General features: G+C 40.3%; 1 protein-coding gene across 3 annotated transcripts; it reads left to right on the top strand.

The window, feature by feature from the left end:
• The first annotated feature begins 545 nt into the window (after positions 1 to 545).
• On the top strand, positions 546 to 24,564 carry LOC110987397 (uncharacterized). Of its 3 annotated transcripts, none has more exons than XM_087133425.1 (16): positions 546 to 672; positions 1,725 to 2,438; positions 2,812 to 2,940; positions 10,614 to 10,634; positions 10,994 to 11,179; positions 11,508 to 11,590; positions 12,359 to 12,429; positions 12,553 to 12,640; positions 13,404 to 13,461; positions 13,594 to 13,669; positions 13,932 to 14,024; positions 16,579 to 16,727; positions 16,991 to 17,037; positions 21,964 to 22,048; positions 22,305 to 22,344; positions 22,712 to 24,564. In XM_087133425.1, exons 2-16 carry the CDS (start codon positions 1,800 to 1,802, stop codon positions 22,867 to 22,869), a joined length of 1,923 nt encoding a protein of 640 aa, XP_086989551.1. In that variant the 5' UTR covers positions 546 to 672; positions 1,725 to 1,799; the 3' UTR covers positions 22,870 to 24,564. The 3 variants fall into 3 exon arrangements, with proteins under 3 accessions (XP_086989551.1, XP_022105791.1, XP_086989552.1); XM_087133426.1 differs by having other exon boundaries at positions 563 to 644; XM_022250099.2 differs by lacking the exon at positions 10,614 to 10,634 and having other exon boundaries at positions 547 to 672.
• Positions 24,565 to 24,682: the final 118 nt, after the last annotated feature.

Here is a 24,682-nt window from a genome sequence, read left to right as displayed (position 1 = left end):
GGGGAGATTTTAATTATATATAACGGGTTTTGCCGTTACTTAAAATCATTAATGATTTTGAAACAACCAAGATATTTACTGACGAAATTTGAACAAAAAAAAATAAAAAATATACTCCTGTGGTCACACAAGTTGATTTGACACTTTAAAACCTGATTCTTTATAAAAACAGCAGCAACTTAAGTAAACTAGAACGCCATTTTTCGAGTTGAGCCAACCCTTGGCCCCAAACTCTGGACCAACTCCTCTGTACAGTAGACTGGCCCTGTTAAACACGTCTTGCCCATAGTGGGCCTATGTGAAGGACTCCAAGACTTGACGGCTAAACCAACCCCATAACCATGAACATTCCTTTCATGTCTTCATCAAAAGGGTGTAGGCCTCCTTACTGTTTTGGTAAATTAATGTAGGGCGTTTATAAAAACAACAAAAGTCTGCAAGGAATTCATCCTGAGACGACTTTGTCACGAGAGCGGCACTAACATGACTGAGTTGGCTAGTCTTCCCTTCCTGTACTATTTTATCTGCGACGCAAAATTGATACAGCGCCCTCAAGAGGTATGTTCGCAGCGTCGCTTTATTCACGAGAATCAGACCTGGTTTTGGCGGCTTGCATTAAGGCGTCATTTTTACCCGATTTTGAGGTATTTCGATTTCCTGCTGTAGGTCCAGGTAATATCGTTTGTCGTTTAGGTCGTGGAGGATGAAATACGTTTTGTTTGACTCCATAGTTTGAGGCGTACATGTAGATGTGTAATTTACGCTGTGGATGTCATGCAATGATGCATGGCTGCTGCCAGACATGCCCAAAGTGTGTTTTGATTGTGCAACTTATCGTTCCATAACAGCTATTTGTGCAACCAAATTTCATATATGCCTTCTTGGTGAAGTTAGATGTCAGATGGGGAGGTTTATCCAGCTTGTATCATCATTAAAGTGGTGAAATTCGTCAGCATTTGCCCATGCACACTACAGAAAATCAACATACATGTATACTCCCAATAATTGTCAGCTGCGTGATAGCTTGAATCAATCGCAACACATCCCCTGTCTTTTCTTTTTGTTTTCCTGACACCATCCAAAAGAAAGCTAAGATATTATTGGTCATTGGAATGGAAGTGAATTAGACCAACTACAGTGTGGCTTTCATCTGGGTGACAGGAAAACAAAAGGAAAAGATAGGAACTGTTTTTCGATTGGTCAAGCTATCACACAGCTGAAAGTTATTGAGACTACGTGATGCTGATTTTCTGTAGTGTGGATGTACCCCTAGAACTGTAGGGTCCGATGTCTGCCTCGCTTCGTGCGAGTGGGGGGATGTCGGACCCCACAGTTCTGGGGTTAGTGAGCAGGGGCAAAATTCTCAAGAATATCATAATTTTAATGAGAATGTAAGGTGAATAAACTGTCCCATCTGACATCTAACGTCACCAAGAAGGCATGTATGAAATTTGGTTGCACAGATAGCTGTGATGTATTAAAAACAAGATTTTTGTTTGTATGACAATTGACAAATTAAACAAGGATCCAAGTTGTCAACTTCTATAGTTGTTAGCGGTGTTTATGTGGAATTCAGTTTTATTTTGGAGCAGAAAATACACAAAAATGAAAATAATTCATGTGAAAGTATTTATTGTAACATTGTGGTTCTCCCTCACAACTCAAGGTTTTTATCTAATTTTGTGTCTTTAAAACCTTTACATTTTGTTTTCTGCTTTAACCAGATATATATTTTTGGGAGGGAGAATCATTGGACAGAAACAGGTCAGCAGTTGGAGTGGTAAATCCAGCCAGTCAGAATGGAGGCAGAAACTCGGGTTGAGACTACTGTAGACACAGAAACTGTAGAGGACTCACCACGGCTCATACCAAAATCTTTGACAACCATTCGAACAAAACAACCAGCTGCCAGCCCCCAGGTTTCCGAAACCATGATTGTTTCAGTGGAAGGAAATGGAGAACAACCTCAAATGGAAGTTACCACCGAAATTATTGAAACTTTATCTGAAGCAATTCCTTCTGCCTTGAGTAAAACAAACACTGCAGAATCGGAGAGTGGAATTCCCTGTCAGACAATTTTGGAGGTTTTTGAGGTTGACAACACGGAAACGACAGTGTCTGAGAATGAGGAGCAGGTTGCCGTGACGATGGCTCATACATTGCCAGCTGAGAATACAGAACTTGTACAACATGAAGAGGATGAGGAGAGAAGACGTCTGTTTTGGTTGAAGATTAAAACGGTTATGGAAAGCAAAAACTCAGACATCATTTTAGCTGAGAAGGTGGAGAGGATTAAGAAGGTTTTGCAGAAAGAAGGAAAAGAAGTTGATGAACCTTCACGATTTATGTTCTACATTCGACAGAGGCAGTTTTCACTAAAAGTAGCGCCAGAGCTTGGGTGGCATGAAGAAGTTGTTTGTGAACCAACGAGAGAAGAGGTTTGTGTAGACAAGCAGAAAACTAACAAAAAACAATACAAAAAAGACCTAACCAAATGGGGTAAACCAAAATAGAGGAGGACCTGTGCTATTTGTTTCCAGGCTATGCACACATAACATTTTAAGGTTAAATTTTGGAGCGGTTCCCCCATATTTACCATTATTTATAGTGAGTTTGTAGGTCAAACAAGTTTTCTTTACCAGGTTAATCCCCCCCCCCGTATTTTAACAAAAATATGTTAACAAACGTGGTCATCACTTGTGTCTACTTTAACCATTTGCAGTACATGTATTTGTTGTACAGCACACATCCATATTTCTTACATGTATGCATAATAATTACCCAAATGAACGGTTTGATAATTTCCCTCAGGATACCTCAGATGATTCGTTGCTTGGCAACTGGAGGCGAGTAGCAGCTGCTGAGGAAATCTATGACATTGTCAAGGAAATCCACGAACAGAATGTGCCTCATAAAAACTACAGAAATACCTATGTCGATGTAAGTATGTTTTGAGGTGACTTCAAAGTGACATGTGACTTCACAGTTTTCTTTAATACATTGTATATCAACAGACTTTTCTTTCAACTCAAATTTCAAACTTAAGATCAAAGGAAGTTTGTAAATCGCAGAAAATATTAAAGGAAAGGAAATGATTCAGTAACAGCAATAAATCACTAAATGTGCACTTATTCCACATGTACATGTGCACTTACATGTATTATATACATTTATACTTATTGTATACATGTACATGTGCACTTATTATTGAAGCCTAGATGCTTTGGAAGTAATAAAGCTAAAAAATTGGTGCGAGTTTCTGCCGTAATTCTGGCTCTCTGCAATATTCTACAATGTTAAGAAGCCCTACCTCGTGTCAAGAACCAGTGCCTCTGCGATATTTCACAGACAATCAGTCCGACAATGATGTGGAATGCCGGGGCAACAGCCTGTCTGATACTGTTGGTCATATTGCTGATGGAAGGCCACAGTCTTTGCAGGAACTTCCAAGGTCCCCAGTGTGCAGTCAGTGTGAAATCTGCCATTATTCCCAGCTACAAACGCCAATCATTTGGACCACAACTGTTGTACTACAGTAACACAAGAACTACATTTCGCCAAGAAATACTAAAATGTAGCGATGTTAACCGTAACCCTGGTCCTGACTACATGTATGTGAAAGCACCCTGTCATGACCAGGAAAGATGTACAATGATTACTATGACTAGAACTCGGTATTCAAGAAAGGAACTACTGGAGCTTTGTCACGTCAGTTACCGGATCCCGAAGTTCAAGTAGTCAATTTTCAAGGCCTTGGGTATATGCAAGCAGCGACCCACTCATCAGTGATACATTGCTGGGGTTAAAATTAAAGACCAACAAATCCCAGTGCTAATCAACCCAAGAACACATATCTCGAATCAAGATTCTTTTGGGAGAGACACGTTAAATCTGGTTAACATTTTGGCAAAGCTGGAGTATTAATCCAAGACCATACATCCTCCGTCGATCCTGTTATTGAATGCTCGATCGCTTGTCCAACACATAGATAAACTTCAGGTAATGTTAAATGCAAATGATATCGATGTTGCTGCTGTTACTGAAACATGGTTTCCACTTACAGTCAAAAACATCGCATTTTTCATCCCTAATTATTGGTTGTATAGCAAACCCAGAGACAACAGACGAGGGGGAGGTGTGGCATTATATTTATGTGATCACATCTATTCGTGACCTCTGTTAGAAATTCAAGTCCCGAATGAGCTTGAGGTACTGTGGGTGTGGGCCCGACCTACTTGCCTACCCCGCTCCATCCCTGGCTTGATTTTTTGCGTCGTCTACCACCCACCTGCGTCACCGTACAGAACAGAATTGATAGAACATCTAATTTACATCCATCGACATCTTGCAGGACAAATATCCTGGTGTAGGCGTTGTTCTGCTGGGAGACTTTAATTGGTGTGATATGAGAAATCTTTGCCAGGTGTGTGGTCTTGTGCAAATTGTAAACAAACCAACCAGAGGGGAGGCCATCTTGGATAAAATTATATCTTATATTGACCATCATTATAATCAACCGGAAATACTGACACCTATTGGTATGAGTGACTACAACTTGGTGATCTTGATGCTTAAAAACACAAAAGGCATCACAACTGCATTAATCGCAGAGTTATGCGACCTATCAGGAACTCTGACAAACTAGCATTTGGGCAATGGATACCTGGATACAACTGGAGCGAAGTCAAAGCAGCCGATTCTACAAACCAGAAGGTTGACATATTTTATGAAACTCTCCATGCTTCAACTGATCATTTCTTCCCCACTAAAACTGTTGCCACCCATAACGAGGATAAACCATGGATGAATCCTGAACTTAAGGCACTCATATTGAAAAGGCAGTATGCTCTCTCGGAAGGTCAATTTTTTCTTTGGCGACTTCTGCTGAACAGGGTTTCTCATGAAATTAAAAATTCCAAATGTAAGTTTTATAAAGGAAATGTAGACCACCTCAAAAACAGTAATTCCGGGATTGGCATAAACAAATTAAGAAAATGTCTGGTCTGTATAACAAACAGAAAACTTATCTAGCGGACGAGGCTGCGAAATATACTGCAATGGAGACAGCTTAGCGTATTAATGAACATTTTTTGTCGTAGCATGTGATATCTCTTGCCTAGATCTCAGTAAGCAGCCTGCATATTTACCAGCCTTGGCACAAGTGCCATTACCACACAGGAAGTATACCATGAATTGAAAAAGTTGAAAGTACATAAAACTGGAGGTCTCGATTTAATTCCATCCAGGTTGATTAAAGAGTTTGCCTATGAACTGTGTTTTCCTTTATCAGATATTTGTAACTGCTCTTTGAAAGAACGTATTGTTCCAAAAATATGGAAGTCTGCATATATGGTGCCGGTACGAAAGTGCCAACCTTACACAATTAAAATCTTCGTCCAATATCACTGACTTGCATTTTTGCTAAAGTCTTAGAAGGCTTTGCAACTAGTTGGATCAAAAATGATATCAAATGTAATTTAGACAAACAACAGTTTGGTTGTCTTAAAGACAACTCAGCTGCTCACTATTTGATTATATGTTGGATAAAATTCATTGCGATACTGATTCGCCAAAAAACTCTGCTGTTATTGTTGTCACAGACTTTTCCAAGGCCTTCCATCGTGTGGACCACAATATTCTTATTCCTACATGTAAATTCATCGATTCGGGTGTTTGTAGATCTATCATTCCTTGGATGTGTAGTTTTCTTTCTGAGCGCACCCAGGCTGTCTGTATACAAAATAAGATTTCTGAATGGCGGTCTGTTTATGCAGGTATTCCGCAGGGCACCAAACTGGGACCTGTTGCCGTTCTAGTCATGATCAATGACGCCAGATCTAACATTCCTGAAGTCATTCACTACAAATATGTAGATGATTTAACACTATGTCAGACATTTAGCGATGTTGTGCAAACTAGCTTGATTCAAAATCAACTTGATCGACTAAACCAATGGGTTAATGACAGTAACATGATATTAAATGCTGATAAATGCCAGGCATTGACTGTTTTAAAAAGAACGCTATCCAGATTCCAGACTTGAATTGAGGTGCTTCGACTCTTGATCAACTGAACTGTCTTAAAATTCTTGGCATTAATATCCAAAGTAATCTCAGATGGGATATCTAGGTAACCTTGATGAGTACTTCCTTTAATAGAAGGCTTTATTTGTTACGTCAGCTTAGACGTTGCGGCATATCAATTGAAGATCTTGTAACTGTGTACATGCAATATATCAGACCTACCGTTGAACATGCATGTCCTGTTTGGCATTCTGGATTGAAAAATGAACAACGAAATCGCTCGAAAAACTACAAATTTTATCCAAATTTTATCCATTGATATTTCAAGTTGTACGTCATATGATCATATGTGCAGTGAGCTGCAACTACCCTTGTTGAAGGAAAGACGTGATCACTTGTGTTTGAAATTTGGCAAGAAACTTCTTATTTCTCAACATGACTGGCTTCCACCGATGAGGTCCAATAATTTACGTAATGCCAACACTTTGTCAATCCCAAGATGCCGAACTAATAGATACTAATCCAGTTCAATCCCTTCTTTGGTTAAACTTCTGAATGAGAACTACTTGTAATTTTCTTGTTGTAGATTTTGTGTCCTATTTTAATTGTTTATAATTGTAATAGTGATATTTTAAAGAACTTTTTTAGCAATTATTGGTAATTTTTTTATGAGTGTAAACTTGCTCACAATTCACCCTCAGGGCTGCGACGGGAGAGTTAAAATAAAACACTAATAATGAAAACTTATTATATTCAAACATGTGCACTTATACATGTACATGGGCACTTTGTGTACATGTGCTGTTGATTTGTGAATTCCTAACCAGAAATGCAACAAACTTCATGCAAGCAACAGTATCGTGTCCGTGGTGCACTGCATAAATGCCAAGATTGGCTCTGTATTTGCAGGGGTTAGTTACGAGCGTTTCACCCAAAATACATGTCATTACTCTGACAAGGTACTTAATATTTCAGCATTGTCATACATGTATCAGTAGGAGTAGTTGAGTAGAAATGGATTCTTCCCCCTGGCTGTACCATTCTTTTTTTTTTTACAAACTTGTTATGCGTTTGAAGACACTCATCATCGTTAAGTTTGAACTCAATTTTGCATTATGGTTAAGTTTGAATTCAATTTGACATTATGGTTTCGTTGTTCCTGTTATTGGAAGTTCAAGGCTACTGACGTGTCATTGAGCACCACAGTGGAAGAAGTACACATTCTTGGCTAATGACCCCTCTCAGAAAAATTCACACTGTGTGAGAATGGTATGCTCCATTCTTGCAAAACTGGTCTAAAAATGACCGCAGAGAGTTACTTTAAAACCTCCTTAACTCCTGAAAAAGAAAGTTGAGGGGGATGGATAGGAGGATGGAGTTTAGGGTCAGAGTAAAATGGATTCCATGTATGCCAACATAAAGGATAAAGGAACCTGAAGAGCAAGTGAAGAATGAAAACTGTTCCTGTATGTATCCTTTGTCCCTTAATCTACTCGTGTAGCCTAGAGCTTTGTGTTTGATATAACCTGGTTTAACCAAAACTGTGGACCCCAACATACTATGGAGCTGTTAAAAAGGAGCATCCAGCATGTATATGAAATAAGTGGTACATGTATAATGCATAATGTTCCTTGTTTATGCTGAGTGTCACCCAATCTTCTGTGTGTCTTTTACTTGGCACATGTACTGTACATGTACTTTGTACAGTGCACAAGAAACAATGATTTATGTAAACGTCAGATGCAAGGGTCATGTGCAAGGATTGTACAGTGGGTGCAAGGGTTGTCCATGCCTACATGCATGCACGTGTACATGTACAGTATACATATCACTTAGAGAATCACTGGTGTACAGTGTATGACTATATCGTTTGATGAGTGTGTGCACAGTACATGATCACAACGGTCATGTTAATTCTTTTTGACGGGGGGGGTGTAAAAATCTCCGTGTAAACTTGCCTCCTCTTGGCTGCTTGTGAATCTGTACTTTTGAATTTATGTGGAACTCTTTTGAGTGACTGGTATTTTGTCATCGTTAATTTTGGCCTATATTTGAGGACACTGTTGCTTGTGAACTTGATCTACATGTACATGTATGTGTGGACCTACACGTTATGGCATTTCTGCATGTAAGTGCACTCCACCTGATGCTTGTTCTACAGATCCATTAACCTCGCTGTAATCCTTCCTCAGGTCAGGCATTGCTACACAATAGATTAATATAAATGAACTGAAGGTTCATTTAAATACATGTACCTTTTACTCTATTGTTTAGTGATGCCTGACCTCAGGAAGGAGTATGGCATGTTGGCAGGTCTGGTTTTATGTTCGTCCGTGAAATGCTTCCAGTTTTTCAGTGAACTTACAACAGCTATTGTCGATTGTCTGACCGTCATACAATAGCTGTGGTACATGTACCTTGATGTCAGCATTTGGGAATCTGTCTATAAACTGCAGTTCATCTGGCTCCAAGCTAAAACTCCTCATTTTTAAGTTGTCGAAACATGGCCGTACAGCTTTTCACATGCCTGATCACAGACTGGACTCCATTCTCAACCTTACTATATACACTGCACATGTACATGTGGACATCACAGTACCAAGATTATCAGCCTGCTGACCAAGTATATGTGCCCAAGCAAAATTTTGTCTCTAAACTGTAAGTGCAACATACCGGTACCGTACATGTAGCTACTCTTTCAAAACATTGCATGGCGTACACCTGACAACCTATACCAACTGCACTTCCCTTGATATCCCATTGAACCTCATCAATAGACCTACAACATAATAACGTAATGCCATGTTTACCGCGGTGCACTGTGGGTGAAAGGTGGGGATATTGCAGGAACGCGTCGATGTGACACGTTATGTGTAACATTTATTATGGCAGGTGTATCGACCTGACACTAAAAAAAAAAAATCCCAATTATCATCCAAAATGGTCCATGTGAACTGCTGTGTTCCATTGTGTTTATCAAGCACTCAACAAATACCAGAGCTGCGTTTTTTTAAACTTCCATGGGACTGCAAAAGGCGACAGATTTGGACAAGTTCTGTGAGAAATAAGGCCATCAAAGCGAAGTCCAAGTGGACCTCTGTATGCAGTCTACATTTTGTAGGCGGAGACAAAACTTACGACGTACCGGATCCAACGATTTTCCCATGGACGAGTGAGTGGGAGGGGGTTGTTTTTCGGCAAAATGAACAACGAAGAAGCTTTCCTGCTACTGCAAACCTAAAACCACTGCCAATCTTGCAGCCAAAACAAGCTTATAATTGGGATTTTTAATTTTTTTTGTGTTTCAGGTCGATCCACACACAATATACAGTATACATTACACATAACGTGTTCGCACGCGTTCCTGCAACATCCCCACCCTTCACCCACAATGCACCGCGGTAAACACTGTGCTGATGTATATTCATAAACACTGTATATGCCTACTCAGTGCTTGTCCGAGAGCTTATGAAAAAAAAGTAGAGAAAACCACAAGCTTACTCGAGTGGGACTTGGACCCACGACCTCCTGCTTACTAATGCATACATCTTAATCACTTGACCACCGAGCTTTCCCAGGTCGGCTAGCTGGTCCGAGTCAGATGTAGCAGTGGGTACTGCAATCTATTTCAAGATGTCTTTGCATCGGTGAAAGATGTTCATTTTTTTCAGTCACGGCTCTTCCTCTTCAAGAGTCAGGTTGGCATAGTGGTTCTTTCCTCGCCTTCCACCTCTACAGCCCAGGTTCGAATCCCAGCCAGAATCTCAGACCAATTTAGAATATGCAGTCCCAATATGGCACCCAGGTTTATTAAAGAAGAATGTCTGGAAAAATTACAGCGCGAAAGTTTTTGAATAGTTTTTTGCTAATTATTCTGCTGATAAGTCTTACATGGACATGTTCCCAATTAAACACCCCCCTCCTTCCAAATGTAGAAAGCGATTGTATCTGAAGTTTGGGAAACCACTGCTCACTTCAACAACATATAGAGATTGGTTACCTCCTATTCAGAATAATGGGTTGAAGAACAATAATTACCTCAGTACAGTTTGCTGTAGAACAAATAAGGACAGTACAAACACAGTGCTATTCCTTAACAGATTTAATCAACAAAGCTACATGTCCATGTGGTTCTATTACACCTATGTAGCTTGCTGACATTAACCATATTGTGCACTACTAAATGCAGTCGTCTCCAATATTTTTCTCAAGTTTTTGTTGATTCCCTCTTAATGTCTCTTGCATTTTTTTTCTCTAAATACATGTGTATCCGTTTCCGTGTGTGATTGTTTTCTTTGTTCTTATGGAGCACTTGTCTAAAGTTTCGTTTACTTACATTTTTACTTTCGTAAATTAAGCTAAAATGAGGCTTCTTGGGCATGAAAGTTTTATAAGTGGTTTTAGGGCAAAACCTGTAATTGAAATTAACATCTCCCCAAAGTACATGTTGACAAAACCATAATGTACGACTATATACATGTACATGTACTTGTAATGCTGATGCAAAATCTTTTTCTTGGAAGGGTCTGTCATTTTGTTCTACATGGTGTAAAAAACTCACAGCGTGGTTTTGTGATGTCACATCCATAGTGCTGGAAAAGACTACTACATGTATGGAAGCAGGCTGGAAACCTTAGCTCAGATAAGCTGATTTGAAACCATTGCTCAGATCAGCTGATTTGAAACCATTGCTCAGATCAGCTGATTTGAAACCATTGCTCAGATCAACTGATTTGAAACCTTTGCTCATATCAGCTGATTTGAAACCTTAGCTCATATAAGCTGATTTGTTTTTTTACTTCCTGCGTTGGACATATTACACTTTCAGAGGTCTTGTGCTTGGATATTTATTGGTTTTATTTTGTTCTCTTTAATTTACGAATTCATATGTCCACAATTGAAAGCTAATACAAGTACCGTACATGTATCTTTTATCTGAAACAGGGATTAACCTGTGTTGTTTCCCCAAGGTTGCCAAGAAATATGCCCGGATCCCTCGTCACATCTGTAAGGAGTTTGTTTTCTCATGCCCAAGCTGTTCACTGAGAAGAGACAGAAATGTCAGTATATTAACTATCAATGAAGACGGAACTCCCAGAAGACCCCTCAAGCGAAAGGCATTTTCTCCAGTCACTCCAATCAGAGTCGCTAGAATGGTAAGACTTTGATACCATCTTATCCACCAATGTGAGATCACTTGTTTCTCAGTATTTCCCCTACTTTTTGGCAACATTTTTGGCCGTTTTACTTGCTTATTCAAGGAAGGAAAATGGCATAGAAAACGTTGCTTTTTGCTTATTACATGTACATTAAACTGAAAATAGGGGCTTCTTTTTGGGGGGCATGGGCCCCCATTGGTTTCCTTTCTTGATCTGCCTTTGAAACATGGTATGTGGTTATTCTGAGTACATGTCCCCAAGTTAAGAGTATTATGAAAGAGCTCTGACCTCAAATGACCAGATTATGGTATTTTACTCTCTGCAGAGCAAAGTTAGCAAAGTAAGTTTGCAAGACTTCAAGGTGAAGGGACTGATTGCAGCACCATTTACACCTTTTGAAGAGAATGGGTGTGTACTTTATTTACTGTCAAGCAACTTTGTGTCCAAGTACATGTACATGTATGCCCTCACTGGTATCAAATCTACCGTTAGAGGTTAAGGTGTCAATCAATTATCTGTGTTGGCTGTACTCCCATCTGCAGGGGTCTAAGAATTCAGCTTTCCAGGTAATTTTTGTTTGTGTGAGCAAGCATGGTAGGTGTGGTTTTACCTCATCAAGGGATGTTCGGCTTGTAAAATAAGCCTCAGTGTACTTACATGCACAGGTACATGTACGATATCATGTCTGACAACCTTCACTGTACGATGAAGAATATATTGTTGACCTGTATGTGCAGTAATAATTCTCAATCTCCAATGGCTTACTGTAGATGCAGTACATGTAGGTTCACTTTAGGTTAATACAGGTGATTCACAATAGTGCGCCTCCAAGAGTTTACAATGCGTTGGCCAATCACAATGTGCAAAATCTGTCAACCCTTCCCAAACATGTATTGGCTTGACAGATTTCATGCATCGTAAATGGCCAACGCGTTGCAAACTCTTGGAGGCGCACTCTTGTGAATCGCCCATATTTGAAGCAATTGTCTGTATTGAATAAGGGTATTCAGATATCATATTTCTCAGCATGTTGTTCTTATCATTATGAATAATAATATTAGAACTGACAAGTGTTTGAACTAAATTCTGCATAGATGTGTAACCATGTTAGATTTTGCACAGTAAGAGCCATTATATTCCTTTTTTTTAGCATGTGACCTTTTTTTCATCCTGCAGAGATTTGAAGACTAAAAGCATTGCCCCTTATGTCAAGGATTTACTTCAGGATGGAGTGGATAGTGTGTTTGGTAAGTTGTGAAATCCAAAATTTGAAATTGAACTGTTATTGGAACTTCCTCTGTTTGTACATGTTTACTTTTTGAGGGATGGAATGTCAGTGACTCAGTTTTCTTCTTGGTTTTATACTGAAGTTCTTGGTACCACTTCTGAAGGGCCATCGCTGACACTGAGGGAAAGGAAAGCAGTAGCCTCTGAATGGGTCAAATGTGGCAAAGGAAAGTAAGTCAGATGTGGCAAAGGAAAGTAACTCAAATGTGGCAAAGGAAAGTAAGTCAGATGTGGCAAAGGAAAGTAACTCAAATGTGGCAAAGGAAAGTAAGTCAAATGTGGCAAAGGAAAGTAAGTCAAATGTGGCAAAGCAAAGTAAGTCAAATGTGGCAAAGCAAAGTAAGTCAAATGTTGCAAAGGAAAGTAAGTCAAATGTGGCAAAGGAAAGTAAGTCAAATGTGGCAAAGGAAAGTAAGTCAGATGTGGCAAAGGAAAGTAAGTCGGATGTGGCAAAGGAAAGTAAGTCAAATGTGGCAAAGCAAAGTAAGTCAAATGTGGCAAAGCAAAGTACATGTAAGTCAATTGTGGCAAGGGAAAGTGAATCAAGTGTGACAAGGGAAAGAAAGTCAAATGAATATTCATGTTGAATTATAGTTAAGTGTTTTGATTCAGTTAACCATAAAGTATAGTTTATATTTTTCTAAGTTGGATTCAGATAATATTAGCTCAATGTATCTGCTGTTGAGGGGCAAACACCTCAAGAATCTTTGCACTGCCGGTCCTTTCAAAAGGGTACAGCTTGTTTTTGTTGCAAGAAACCAATTGAGAATGAAAGTGTCTGAAAACAGTATAATCAAAATGATCTTTAAAATTTGCAAAACTAGTCTTAACCAACCCATAATGTGTATTCTCGGATTTTCTTTGGGGAATCATTTTGTTCCACTGGCTGTAGTTTTGCTAATTAACATGTCCCCAAAATTGATTGTTTCGATAGGTTGGATCATGTCATAGTACAAGTGGGAGCTGGAAATCTGAAAGATACACAGGATTTGGTAGGTTTAGTCTTTCCCTCCTGCAACTTTTTTTTCAAAACAACTGCAAAAATAAGATGCAGTTCCTCAGTATTTGATGCTTGGTTCGAACGGATACAATTCCTTCTAACATGAGATATTGGATTGTTTCAGGCTATGCATGCCTCATCCATCGGTGCTTCAGCTGTAGCTGTGCTTCCTCCTGTTTTCTTCAAACCCCAGACACCAGGTAGATATCCTCAAGAATTTCTTTTCTTTTCCTGCTTGAAAAACCATGAGAAATAAGGCAGTAACCAGAAACTTTAAACACTTACACAACCACCTACAATGCACCTGTTCATGCCCCAAACACCTGCTCTTCCCTTTTAATTCAGTTTAGGAACACAGGGTTTTTCTGTGACCATACTACATGTACATATTAAATCACAGCAGGCCTAAAACACCAAGCATGTCAGAAACTATATGAAAAAAAAATTTCTTTCTATTTCCAGAGCACCTTGTGAATTATCTGAAGCAGGTTGGAGACGTTGTACCTACATTGCCTCTTTACTACTATCATTATCCCAAGATGACTGGAGTAGATTGTAAGTAGTAATTTATTTTCTTAGGCGTCCAGTAGTAGCAGATAAAAATCAGAATCTAGTTCTAATTCTGGAACTTACTAAATTGCAGAATGTAAGTTCCAGAATTAAATTTATCCTTAAATTTTTATTGAGTAAGAACATTATGAAATTTAGATTGGTTAAAATAGGGTTAAATGTTGTTTCTCGGTTAAAAGTATTCCACCCTGATTTTAATCCCGTTTTAACCATATAGATCAAGCCAAAATGTTCACCCCATTTTAACAGTGTTTCAACCCACCACCCATTGTTATTCAAGCCTTAATCCTCTCCAGGTCAATCGACAGTCCAAACGGACAGTCACCCATTTTAACCGTATTTCAACAGTGGAGAGATGGCATGCTACAAACCTCAGTTCTCCAGTTAGGTAAATCCACTTCCTACATAAAAAAGGAACGGTTTGGGGCGAAATGTCCACAAGTTGGAATCGGCTTCAATGTGCTGGCATGTGGAGGTATTTCCGTACCCATTTACACGATAAATTAACAAATTTTTGATGTATAAAGCTGAAAATGATACCTGTGTCTGGAGTAGTTTAGTCATAATAAACAACTGAAGTTTTATTGGTATAGTTAACGTTCATCACTCCTTAATGACAATCAGAAGTGACTATTTTCTGCGTGCACAAAATCAATCACACCAGCCCTAAAATTCAAGATGGCGGCGCCCATAGTCCGATGTTAACCATTCGTCAAGAGCGCAGAAGGCTTTACCGATTAAAACTCCCCATGGCAGGTTGGTACCGCTGGCCCACAAGCCCCAACAAATTGAAAAGAACCTTGCAATCCAAACCATACATATACCAAATCTGCGGGAGAATCTGGAATAATTCATGCCAGTTTTGAGGACGAACTTCCTCGTTCCAAAATTTCTTGGCTGGTCATGTCATGCATGTACACAGTTGAATGCCGCATAACGTATGATATTGAATGAAGGCAAGCTTTTCTGCATGTGCTCAGGCTTGGGCGGATAAAAAGGTGCACAGGGGCGGAAGCGGACATAAACCGATATTGTGCAGGGTGGCGATCACTTCGACCAGCTTGTGTTGGCCAGTGGTCAGTATATTTTTGTTGAGGAATTACTCATTCTCATCTTCCTCAATTCAAACCTTACATTGCACTTTTTGATCTACAGTCTACGCTGAATTCCTGGTTAGAAATCTCTCAATCCCCCGTCCGCAAGCTTAGAACATCCTTCTGGAAATGTTTGTTATCTCGGCCTATGGTAAGAATGAAAAAGACGTCACATGCAAATTGGGCCGTACCTCTACGCGAATGGGCCAAAATATACTGGTATTTTTCCCTGGAGTTGCCGTTGATCAAGCGCAAGTCCGACTGTGATCAGCATCCATTTAAAATTAAGTTTGAACATCCATTTCTAACTTCATTGGCCAAGTATGGAATGTACAGCTGTGCATCTTGGAGATTTGCATGCATAATGTTTTTCGAATGTACATACATGTAAGCACAAATGTAGTGAGAGTTTAGTAATGTAATAAGCCGGCTGAAATGCCACACCTACATGTACATGTCCATTGTAACTTTACACGATAAATTCACTAATTTTTGATATTTAAAACAATCAATTTATTGAAAAAACAATACCTGTGTCTGGAGTAGTTGATTTTGAATTCTCACCATCATGTGATGCGGGACCATCTAAGTTTACTTTACATGTTTTGGTTCTGTGGTTCGGTGGTTTGGCTGACGTAAGAGCTTGTAGCAAAAATATTCACAATACGTGGAAGATCGGGCGCATTCATGAGGTTGCTAATTTACATAAGCTTGCATGTTGCATCCATCCACAGATCTGCTGGTTCGTGAAGGGCTCAATTGTTTGGCAGGGATTTGCGATGCGTTAAATAAAATGCCTGTTTCCTGAAATACATTGGATGCATGACGCCTGAAAACTAATACATTCAGGTACAGGATAGGCCTAAGAAGAGCTGAGTACCAGTGTAAAGAACTCGCTTGTATTAATCAGTGGTGATTAAAAGCTATTTAGTATACGGTTAGGGATTAGGGCGGGGCAGCCTATTAATGCGGTATGATCGCCAAGCACAAGGAACTCATCTGGCCTTGGGGATTATGCTCCACAAAAGTGACCACAGAGGGTGATTTCCCAAAAGATCCCTGTTTCAACCAAATAGCTGGCCTTGCTGTCCAAGCTGAAAAACCACAAAAATGACCACAGAGTTAATGAGTAAATTTACCAGTTTCCAAAAACTACCCCATTTTAACCCTGTATTTTTGCTGCACCGTGTTTAACCGAAAATGAATACGGTTAAATTGAGTGATCAGATGGCATACACCAGTTTTAACCGAGAAACTGCATTTTAACCTTGGGGAAATTCAAAGTGGACGTAGTCAGTCTTTGTCAATGTACGATACACATGTACATGTACTCTAGCCTTGTCTTCTTGTCAGATAACTTTGAAACCACTGTTTATATGTTTATTACTTCCAGTATTTTGTCGTGAGTTCAGTTAATGCTGCTGAATTTCTCCCTTGATTTGCAGTCACCATGATGGACATCTTGAGGGCTCTAGAGTCAGATCCCATCCCCAATTTCAAGGGGGCAAAGTTTGTGAGCGCTGACCTAACTGACTTCAGCCTTAGTGTCAACGTATCAAAGGACAAATACCAGATGATCTTTTCACTTGAAGGGGTGCGTATCCAAATAGATTTCTCATCAAAACGAAAACTGAGTCCAACAATAACTTAAAGTGTCATCCATTGTAGATGTCCATTTGAAGCACAGGTTGAGAGACAGAAAATTCCCAAACTGTACATATTTGTCAACAGTCAGGAGTTCATTGCAAGTGAGCATGCAGTTATTAGAGGCTTTCTCTTCTATGAAGCTTATCTCTGTCTGGTGGATTGGAGTTTTTCTTGAACATAACCGTCATTTGGATATGATTCTTGTTACAGATGGAGCTACCCTCTATGACTCTGGGTGCTACAGCATTTGTAGGAAGGTAAGTACATGTATAGCTCTTGATGTCGTCTTTATGGAAGAACTTAAGAGTCCACTGTGCTCATCCTACCCAACCAGTCGCTGCAATTGCAAAGTTCCTTATGCACCTGTTGCCATTTGCTAAAACTTGATCAACTGTGTATGCCCTCTATTGCTACAACCCGGTAACCTCCATGTTTGTCCTTTTTCTTAACGCCATCGCTAAAATGGACGTGTCATTTTTTGGCATCTTCAAATTTCTTGAGTTGTCTGTTTTGCTTTATCTTGATCCTGATCAACTGTGTATGGTAACTTATTATTAATAAACTGATTATCAGTAAACTGTGTGATTTTGTCCTTTAATATCTGTCATTCTCTTGATTTAGGTGATTTCTGTTGAATTTCATTGTGACGTTCGCCGTTATTGCTCCTATGCCGCGCCCAGTACAGTGTCACAACACTTTGTGTGCTTCTGCATGCTTTTCCGTTTCTCTTCCTGTTTGTGTGCTTAATATGCATACATCCAGGTCACCATACATTGATTCTATGAGGGATTCTTTCTACGAAGCACCTTTATAGGGTCAACCTGGCACCTCTATATCTAGCTCAGAGATAGGACAATCAGGGGCTGGCTTTGCCTGTCGTATTTCCCACCACTTAACTGGCATGCTAACAGCCATATCTGATACCCAGTCACTTGGGGGTTTGCCGCCTGTGCGACATGTAGGGCTACTGACTGAGCTGATGTCTCCTTGGTTTCCTCTACTGTGTCGCAGTGTGGGCTTCGGAGCTGCCGTCCAAACCAGAGAAAGTAGAGGCCCATTGACAGAGAAGAGAACGAAGGAAGGAAGCCTACTGAGATGATCCAATCCACCACCGGCTACGGCTCACTGAGGCCCACAGATGAGCCCACACCAGTGTAGTAGTCGAGACCATCACAAGACTAAACACAAGACCAGACACAAGATCAGTCACAAGTGACAGTGTGAAAGGAATGCTTTTGTTGCAGTTCATTCTAATAGCTTTTGCCTTGAATTTAGACTGGAGGTCTTGTGTTGGTCTTGTGTGGTCATGTGAAGGTCTTCAGTGGTCTCACTATAGCAATGGCCCATGCCTCCCCCACCAACCCAGGCGGCTGCTTCTCGCATAAGCCCTCTAGCATCCGAGACCACTTCAATGGGGCACCCATGGCATGAACCGTACAATAGCACTTCCCCCGGGCTGACTCTCGGTTATTTCTTGCCGTGCCCCAGTGAATGCGTTATTGGATTGCAGATTTTTTATTTGATTTGATTTATTTACCTTGTGCAATAAAATAATAAAAAACATGTATATGTATTGAGATACTGAAAAAAAAAGTTGTAAAACTTATTTGTATTCCGGATTCACCACTGTGTCTTGCCAGTCTGCATCCCAGGCATCCAAACCCACTGGACTGCTATGCTGCCGTGGATTCTGCATGCCCCTCGTCATTCCAGACTCTTGGTTTTGTCCTAAGAGCCTCTGGAAGAATGCTTCCGAGTCTACTACCACTTGGGCTCATCACGCACTGTCCCCTTCCAACCATGAAACGCAGAACAACCATTCTTCCGTGGCTGTCATCCATCCAGCTCCCTCTGCAGACTCTTTGGCAGATTCTCCTGTGTGAACCTGCCTTGCATCCTTCGGGAATGAGTTAACCCAAATGTAGGTGTGCCCAAGGTCTCTGTACTCTAACCATTACGAGGCCTGACATAACTATGACCTACCGTGAGCTAGGGTTAGACTGGAATGCTCAACACCAACATTTTTCCCAGAGCTTCCTTTGGCCGCTCATCATGCGTGGAAACGGTCAAAGTTCTCTCCAATGCAAGACGCTTGCGAACACAGCTGGCTAGAGCCAAGGCCTATTTTGAACTCCCCTGAAAATCTTTATGCCCGTTATAGAGTAATCTAATGCCGCTAAAGACTAAATCACTTCTGACTCGGCTACTGTTTTGCCAAGAACCCCCCAGCTCGATAAACCGGAACCTACTTCATCCAGGTTGGACAGAGTCTCTCTGTCTCTGGTGTATTGCTTTTCTCTCACTCTTTTCAGAGTACCTTGCTTATGGGTGTGAAAAGAAAACTCTGCTGCCTCTCCAGACCTCACTGCAGGTGTGCTCATGCCTCTGGATAAGAACATCAATTTTGTGTTCGAACAGTTCTTGCAGTTTTCCTGCCTAACTACATCTACCTGCAGAGCTCTTGCTCTTGGGTGGGGGCGATTATTTTCTCGTACAAGGATGTGAATTTCAAAGCCTCCCCTTATGAGGGAAAGACTGTTTTCTTGGGCATGTTTATAGGGGTGATTGAATCGGAGGCCAAGCACACCAAAACAATTCTGGCCCTCCTCCCCTTTCCTCAGCCTCCTGACAAGACGAATGTTCCTATGGGGGATGGACTCCAGAATTGACCTGGAGGCAACCCATATCCTTGGAGCCAGTAACTCCATCGGATGGGAGTATCGCCCTGTTCTTCTCATCTTCCTATTCTGGCTTTTCCAGTTCTGGTTGCCCAATTGACGAGGCTGTTAGTGTAAGCCTACACCAGTAGTAAACAACTCTTTATGTCACGGTGTGAAGGACAAGTTGTTTCCCCAACCAAGGCACCCATAACTGCAGTAGCCACCTTTTTCTTGTACCAATTTAAACTCGGGACTGGAGTCAGCAACCATATGTAACTTCACTCTGCCATCATAGCTACTCGTGGTGATTCTTCCTGATTTGTCACTCGGGCACCTGCTTCATGATATGTTCATTAAGCATCCCCCTTTGGGACATGTTCTGTGTCCTTGAGTTCTCCCTGGGTCATCCCTCCAAACCTCTCAGTGAGGCCTCATCATTACTCGCCTCAGTGAAGCTGGCCTTTCAACTTGCAGTAACCATTTCACGCCAAGGCAGCAAACGTTATCCGTTAGAGATTACCTGATCAGATGGGAGCTCCATGGCATGTGCTCCATCCCAGCCCTGGGTCTCCGCACAATGATTCGATCAGAATTGTTCCACCCACAAGTCTTCTTCATTCCTGACATCACAAAGCACTCTGGTTCTCCCAATGACAAGCTGTGCTGTGCTGTTTGAATTCTCAAATGGTAACTCAGTAACTGCGAGGTTATTTCTTTCATTACCTTAATAAATCTCAGCAAGCAGAGACACTTCAACTAGATGGTTTGTCTGGACTGTCAAGTTCACCAATCCCAAATGGTCGACTTCTTCAAATGATAACACCTGGCTGCCCTATCATAGCTTAAAACATCAGGGTGATATCTACTGCCCTATCATAGCTTATGACATCAGGGTGATATCTACTGCCCTATCATAGCTTATGACATCAGACTGATATCTACTGCCCTATCATAGCTTATGACATCAGGGTGATATCTACTACCCTATCATAGCTTATGACATCAGGGTGATATCTACTGCCCTATCATAGCTTAAAACATCAGGGTGATATCTACTGCCCTATCATAGCTTATGACATCAGGGTGATATCTACTGCCCTATCATAGCTTATGACATCAGGGTGATATCTACTGCCCTATCATAGCTTATGACATCAGGGTGATATCTACTGCCCTATCATAGCTTATGACATCAGGGTGATATCTACTGCCCTATCATAGCTTATGACATCAGGGTGATATCTACTGCCCTATCATAGCTTATGACATCAGGGTGATATCTACTGCCCTATCATAGCTTATGACATCAGGGTGATATCTACTGCCCTAACATAGCTTATGACATCAGGGTGATATCTACTGCCCTATCATAGCTTATGACATCAGGGTGATATCTACTGCCCTATCATAGCTTATGACATCGGGGTGATATCTACTGCCCTATCAACTGCCCTATCATAGCTTATGACATCAGGCTGATATCTACTGCCCTATCATAGCTTATGACATCAGGCTGATATCTACTGCCCTATCATAGCTTATGACATCAGGGTGATATCTACTGCCCTATCATAGCTTATGACATCAGGGTGATATCTACTGCCCTATCATAGCTTATGACATCAGACTGATATCTACTGCCCTATCATAGCTTATGACATCAGGGTGATATCTACTGCCCTATCATAGCTTATGGCATCAGGGTGATATCTACTGCCCTATCATAGCTTATGACATCAGGGTGATATCTACTGCCCTATCATAGCTTATGACATCAGGGTGATATCTACTGCAATGGAGAATGTCTGCAGGGCAGCATGCTGGAAAACACTCTCAACATTGACCTCAAGCTACCTGAGCAATGTCTTGCAAGGAGACTTCTCCCATGGCAAGACGGTCCTATCCTCGGCACCGATACTTTAATCTGTCCCAGATCTGTCTGATAGCTCGCTCCCCTCTTTTGCTGGGTCTTCATCACTTCTCCCTTTTCTTCAAGATATTCTAGACACTAATCAAACTTTCTCATAATTAGTACGCCTTCGCCAACCCTGCCCCTGGGTACAGTGCTACTCACCAAATGTAACGACTGTTTGGGTAGGTTCAGCTCAGTGGCCTCCTCCCCCATGGCTAGTGTGGGAGAGTCTGCTTGAGAATACCTACCCAGACAGTCGACTCCCGCCCGTCCTTCCCACTCTGGCTCAGGCCCTGTGCGCTGACAAAGGACGAACATGGCAGCGGCGAGCACCGCGTCATAGCACTAGAGGACACACTACAATTGATCAAGGTTTAGCAAATGGCAAAAGGCGTATAAGGAAATTTACAAATGTAGTGACTGTTTGGGTAGGTATTCCCTAGCGGACTCTGCCACACTACTGTGGGGGAGGATTTTCAGCTTTGCTGAACTCAAATGCGTTGTACCACCCAGAGTGTGAATCCAGGTGACAGATGTTGGTTCAAAATTAATATTGTTCCCTTTTCCTACAAATTAGTATGGAAATATTTTGCACTTTATCTTGTCTGCAGCATATTTAGTTTTGCAGGGAAGGTGGTTACTAGACTGATTGAAGCATATGAATCAGGAGATTTGGAGCGGGCAAGAGCAGAACAGGTTCGTATTCAGTAGTTATCTTTAGACATATTGCATTTTTCCAACCGCAATTTATTTCAGAGCTGTTATTTGGATAGGGGTACTGACTCTTTAGGTCAGACGTTTCATGGATTCTACCATTCTAAATCTAAACACTCATTGCTTGATTAAAAAAGGTGAGTGCATTGTGCGCAAAAAATTCAGCATAATACGTTTAAGTGAGAGTTGAGCATTTCTTTTTGAGGATGATGAAAATATTGTTTAATCTGTTTTTCAGTTCCGGATTCATGCTTTCCTTGATGTCATGAACAGATACGGTAAGTTTTCCAGAACTTTGTTTTAACCAATTTCAGTACAGGTTGCCAATCTCTTGTTTTACTTGCAAGTTATCCTCAATTTTTGAACCTGTTTGTAATGTATCCATACTGAGGTGTTTCTAGCATGGGTACATATTGTAGGTTCCCATATGCTGATCACAAAAAAATTTTCTGTGCTGAGCAGAAAAGGCGAGAAGTCATATTGTTATGCAAAGTATTGCTTGATAGGTTCCCCACATGAGAAGGGGAGCACTAATGTATTAGAAATTTGCTCCTTTTTAGGAGGTATGTAAAATGGTACCATCCATGAAGATTTGAATATCAATATCTCTCTTGTCTTGTAAATTCTTTTGGTTTGAATGTGCAGAGAAAATTGCAGGCTTTGCGACCCTAAAATATACCATGACTCTGGCAAAATTCGATGTTGGTCCGCCTAGACCACCGCTGTCACAGATGAGCCCAGAAGACATCGAAGCTTTGCGCAAGGATCTGACTGAAATTGGCTTCTTTGATTGGATCAACTAAGCTACAAGTGGATTGACTGGCTTGTTGAGGGATCTTGATTAATTGTTCAGCTAGTCGATCTAAAGACAAGTTGATCAACTCCATGCAGTTTAGCAGACAGCAGATGAATCAACATATATTCAGGTGAATTCAGTGACTTTCTGGTAGATCCACGTAAGGTGTAAAAATCACAAAAAGGGATAAATTGATTAACTGGATACATGTATCTACGATTTACAGCAACATCCACTGGAGTTGGTGCAGCTGACTAGTTGGTGGATGATTTGATGTCTGTTTTGAACATCCTGCCCATCTGTTGATCACAAGAGCTTTTTTTGCTAAATTTTATATAAAATATTTACATAAAGTAAATCTTACGTTGGCCAACTGACCAATGGCTACAGTATCCAGTGATCACCAAAATTGCTGTATGATTTGATCAAGGTATTTAAATGGTGAAACAGTTGACTTGTTATGCTTGTGCATCAACGAAACCGAAGCTGGAAATTAAAAAGAATCAACATGTTTTCATCTAAGCTATGAATGAAAACAAATACATGTTGTGGTTATTGGGTAAGAAAATACATTTTCGTGAGGTTTTTTTTCTGGTTGAAGAAATTTGTTTTTATTATTCAATTTACAGTTTCATCTTTTGCTTTCCATCTGTTTGAAGGCTGCAGAGTAAACATAACTGTTAGAAAGTCCATTTTTGAAAGATAAGAAATTCCTGTTCATAGATCTGGTGTAAAATACCTACATTTATTACCTGTGTTTACTTGTTAGTACTCTTTTCTGAATTTGCTATGGAACTTTACTTGAATTGTGGTGTTTGTGTCAGGAGAAATGATCCAGGACTTCTGATCATGCCCAATGCAGCTAGCATAGAAATGACATACGTGTACTTATGCCAGTGCAGACTTACAAAATTTCATTTTTTGCAGAGATTGTGAAAGAAATATTAATTTTACTTTTAATTTAAATGGATTGACAGGTTCATTGGTTTTCATGAAATTAATCCCAAAGTTTTTCTTTTGCAGATGCACAGATATATTTACGCTGACATGATTAGCTCTTGAATTTTCAATGGAGTTAACAGGTTTTAAAATTCATTGTATATCACTGTGCTTAGGTCCATTTATTTGTTTCAAAATGTGGCAAAAATCCCAACTGGTTTTATTATTTCCAGTTGCCCACATAAAAATACATGTGCGTAAACAATTGAAACAACAGAGATTGTTAACTGCCTAGGATGTCTGCATGTCATACATTTTCCATTTACTTGAACAATTGGATTTACCGCTAAATTGCAGTTGCAATCCTGAACAAGCAGTTACAAAAAGATGCACAAAAAGTATGTTTACGATTATATTCAAGTGTGACCTCAATGACCCAAAATGTCGATTGACTGTTTATTCTTTCCCAGAAAACCAGAATTTTGTATTTTTCATGAATCATGCATTGTCTACATATTCTACACATAACAGACATTAATTTTTCTATTTTAGTTTTAACTGTCAAGGTTTTCACATTGAGTTCTACTACTTTTAATTTTTCCTTTTACCCCATGAAATGAAAGTACGGCTGTACTGTTACACATTTACAGTTAGCATTGTACAATAAAACCACAAGATTTGCTATCTTTGTATGCCCTGTAAATTACATTTCAACACACTTGTACTGGTTCAAATAAATATTTAGAGTACGAAGGCAAAGAGAGTTTCGCATGTCCAAAAGAAAAGGTACATGTGCACCGTATGTTTCCATCATAAACATGACCCACCCTATACACTCTTCAGATTAAAATGTGGTCATCGCCAGCAGCAGGTTGGCCCCA

The sequence above is a fragment of the Acanthaster planci genome, linkage group LG02 (genome assembly GCF_054643075.1).
Source record: "Acanthaster planci isolate LZ-2023a linkage group LG02, COTS_SCS, whole genome shotgun sequence".
Classification (NCBI taxonomy): domain Eukaryota; kingdom Metazoa; phylum Echinodermata; class Asteroidea; order Valvatida; family Acanthasteridae; genus Acanthaster; species Acanthaster planci.
The sequence above is the reverse complement of the archived record's forward strand: the minus strand, read 5'-3'. Positions and strand labels throughout refer to the sequence as shown.

Excerpts from the sequence above, each read along its gene's own strand:
- LOC110987397 (XM_087133425.1), top strand. The coding sequence starts at position 1,800 with ATGGAGGCAGAAACTCGGGTTGAGACTACTGTAGACACAGAAACTGTA. Across the intron at positions 2,941-10,613 it reads ACAGAAATACCTATGTCGAT|TGCTGGAAAAGACTACTACA; the intron begins GTAAGTATGTTT and ends TCACATCCATAG. Across the intron at positions 17,038-21,963 it reads GCTACAGCATTTGTAGGAAG|CATATTTAGTTTTGCAGGGA; the intron begins GTAAGTACATGT and ends TCTTGTCTGCAG.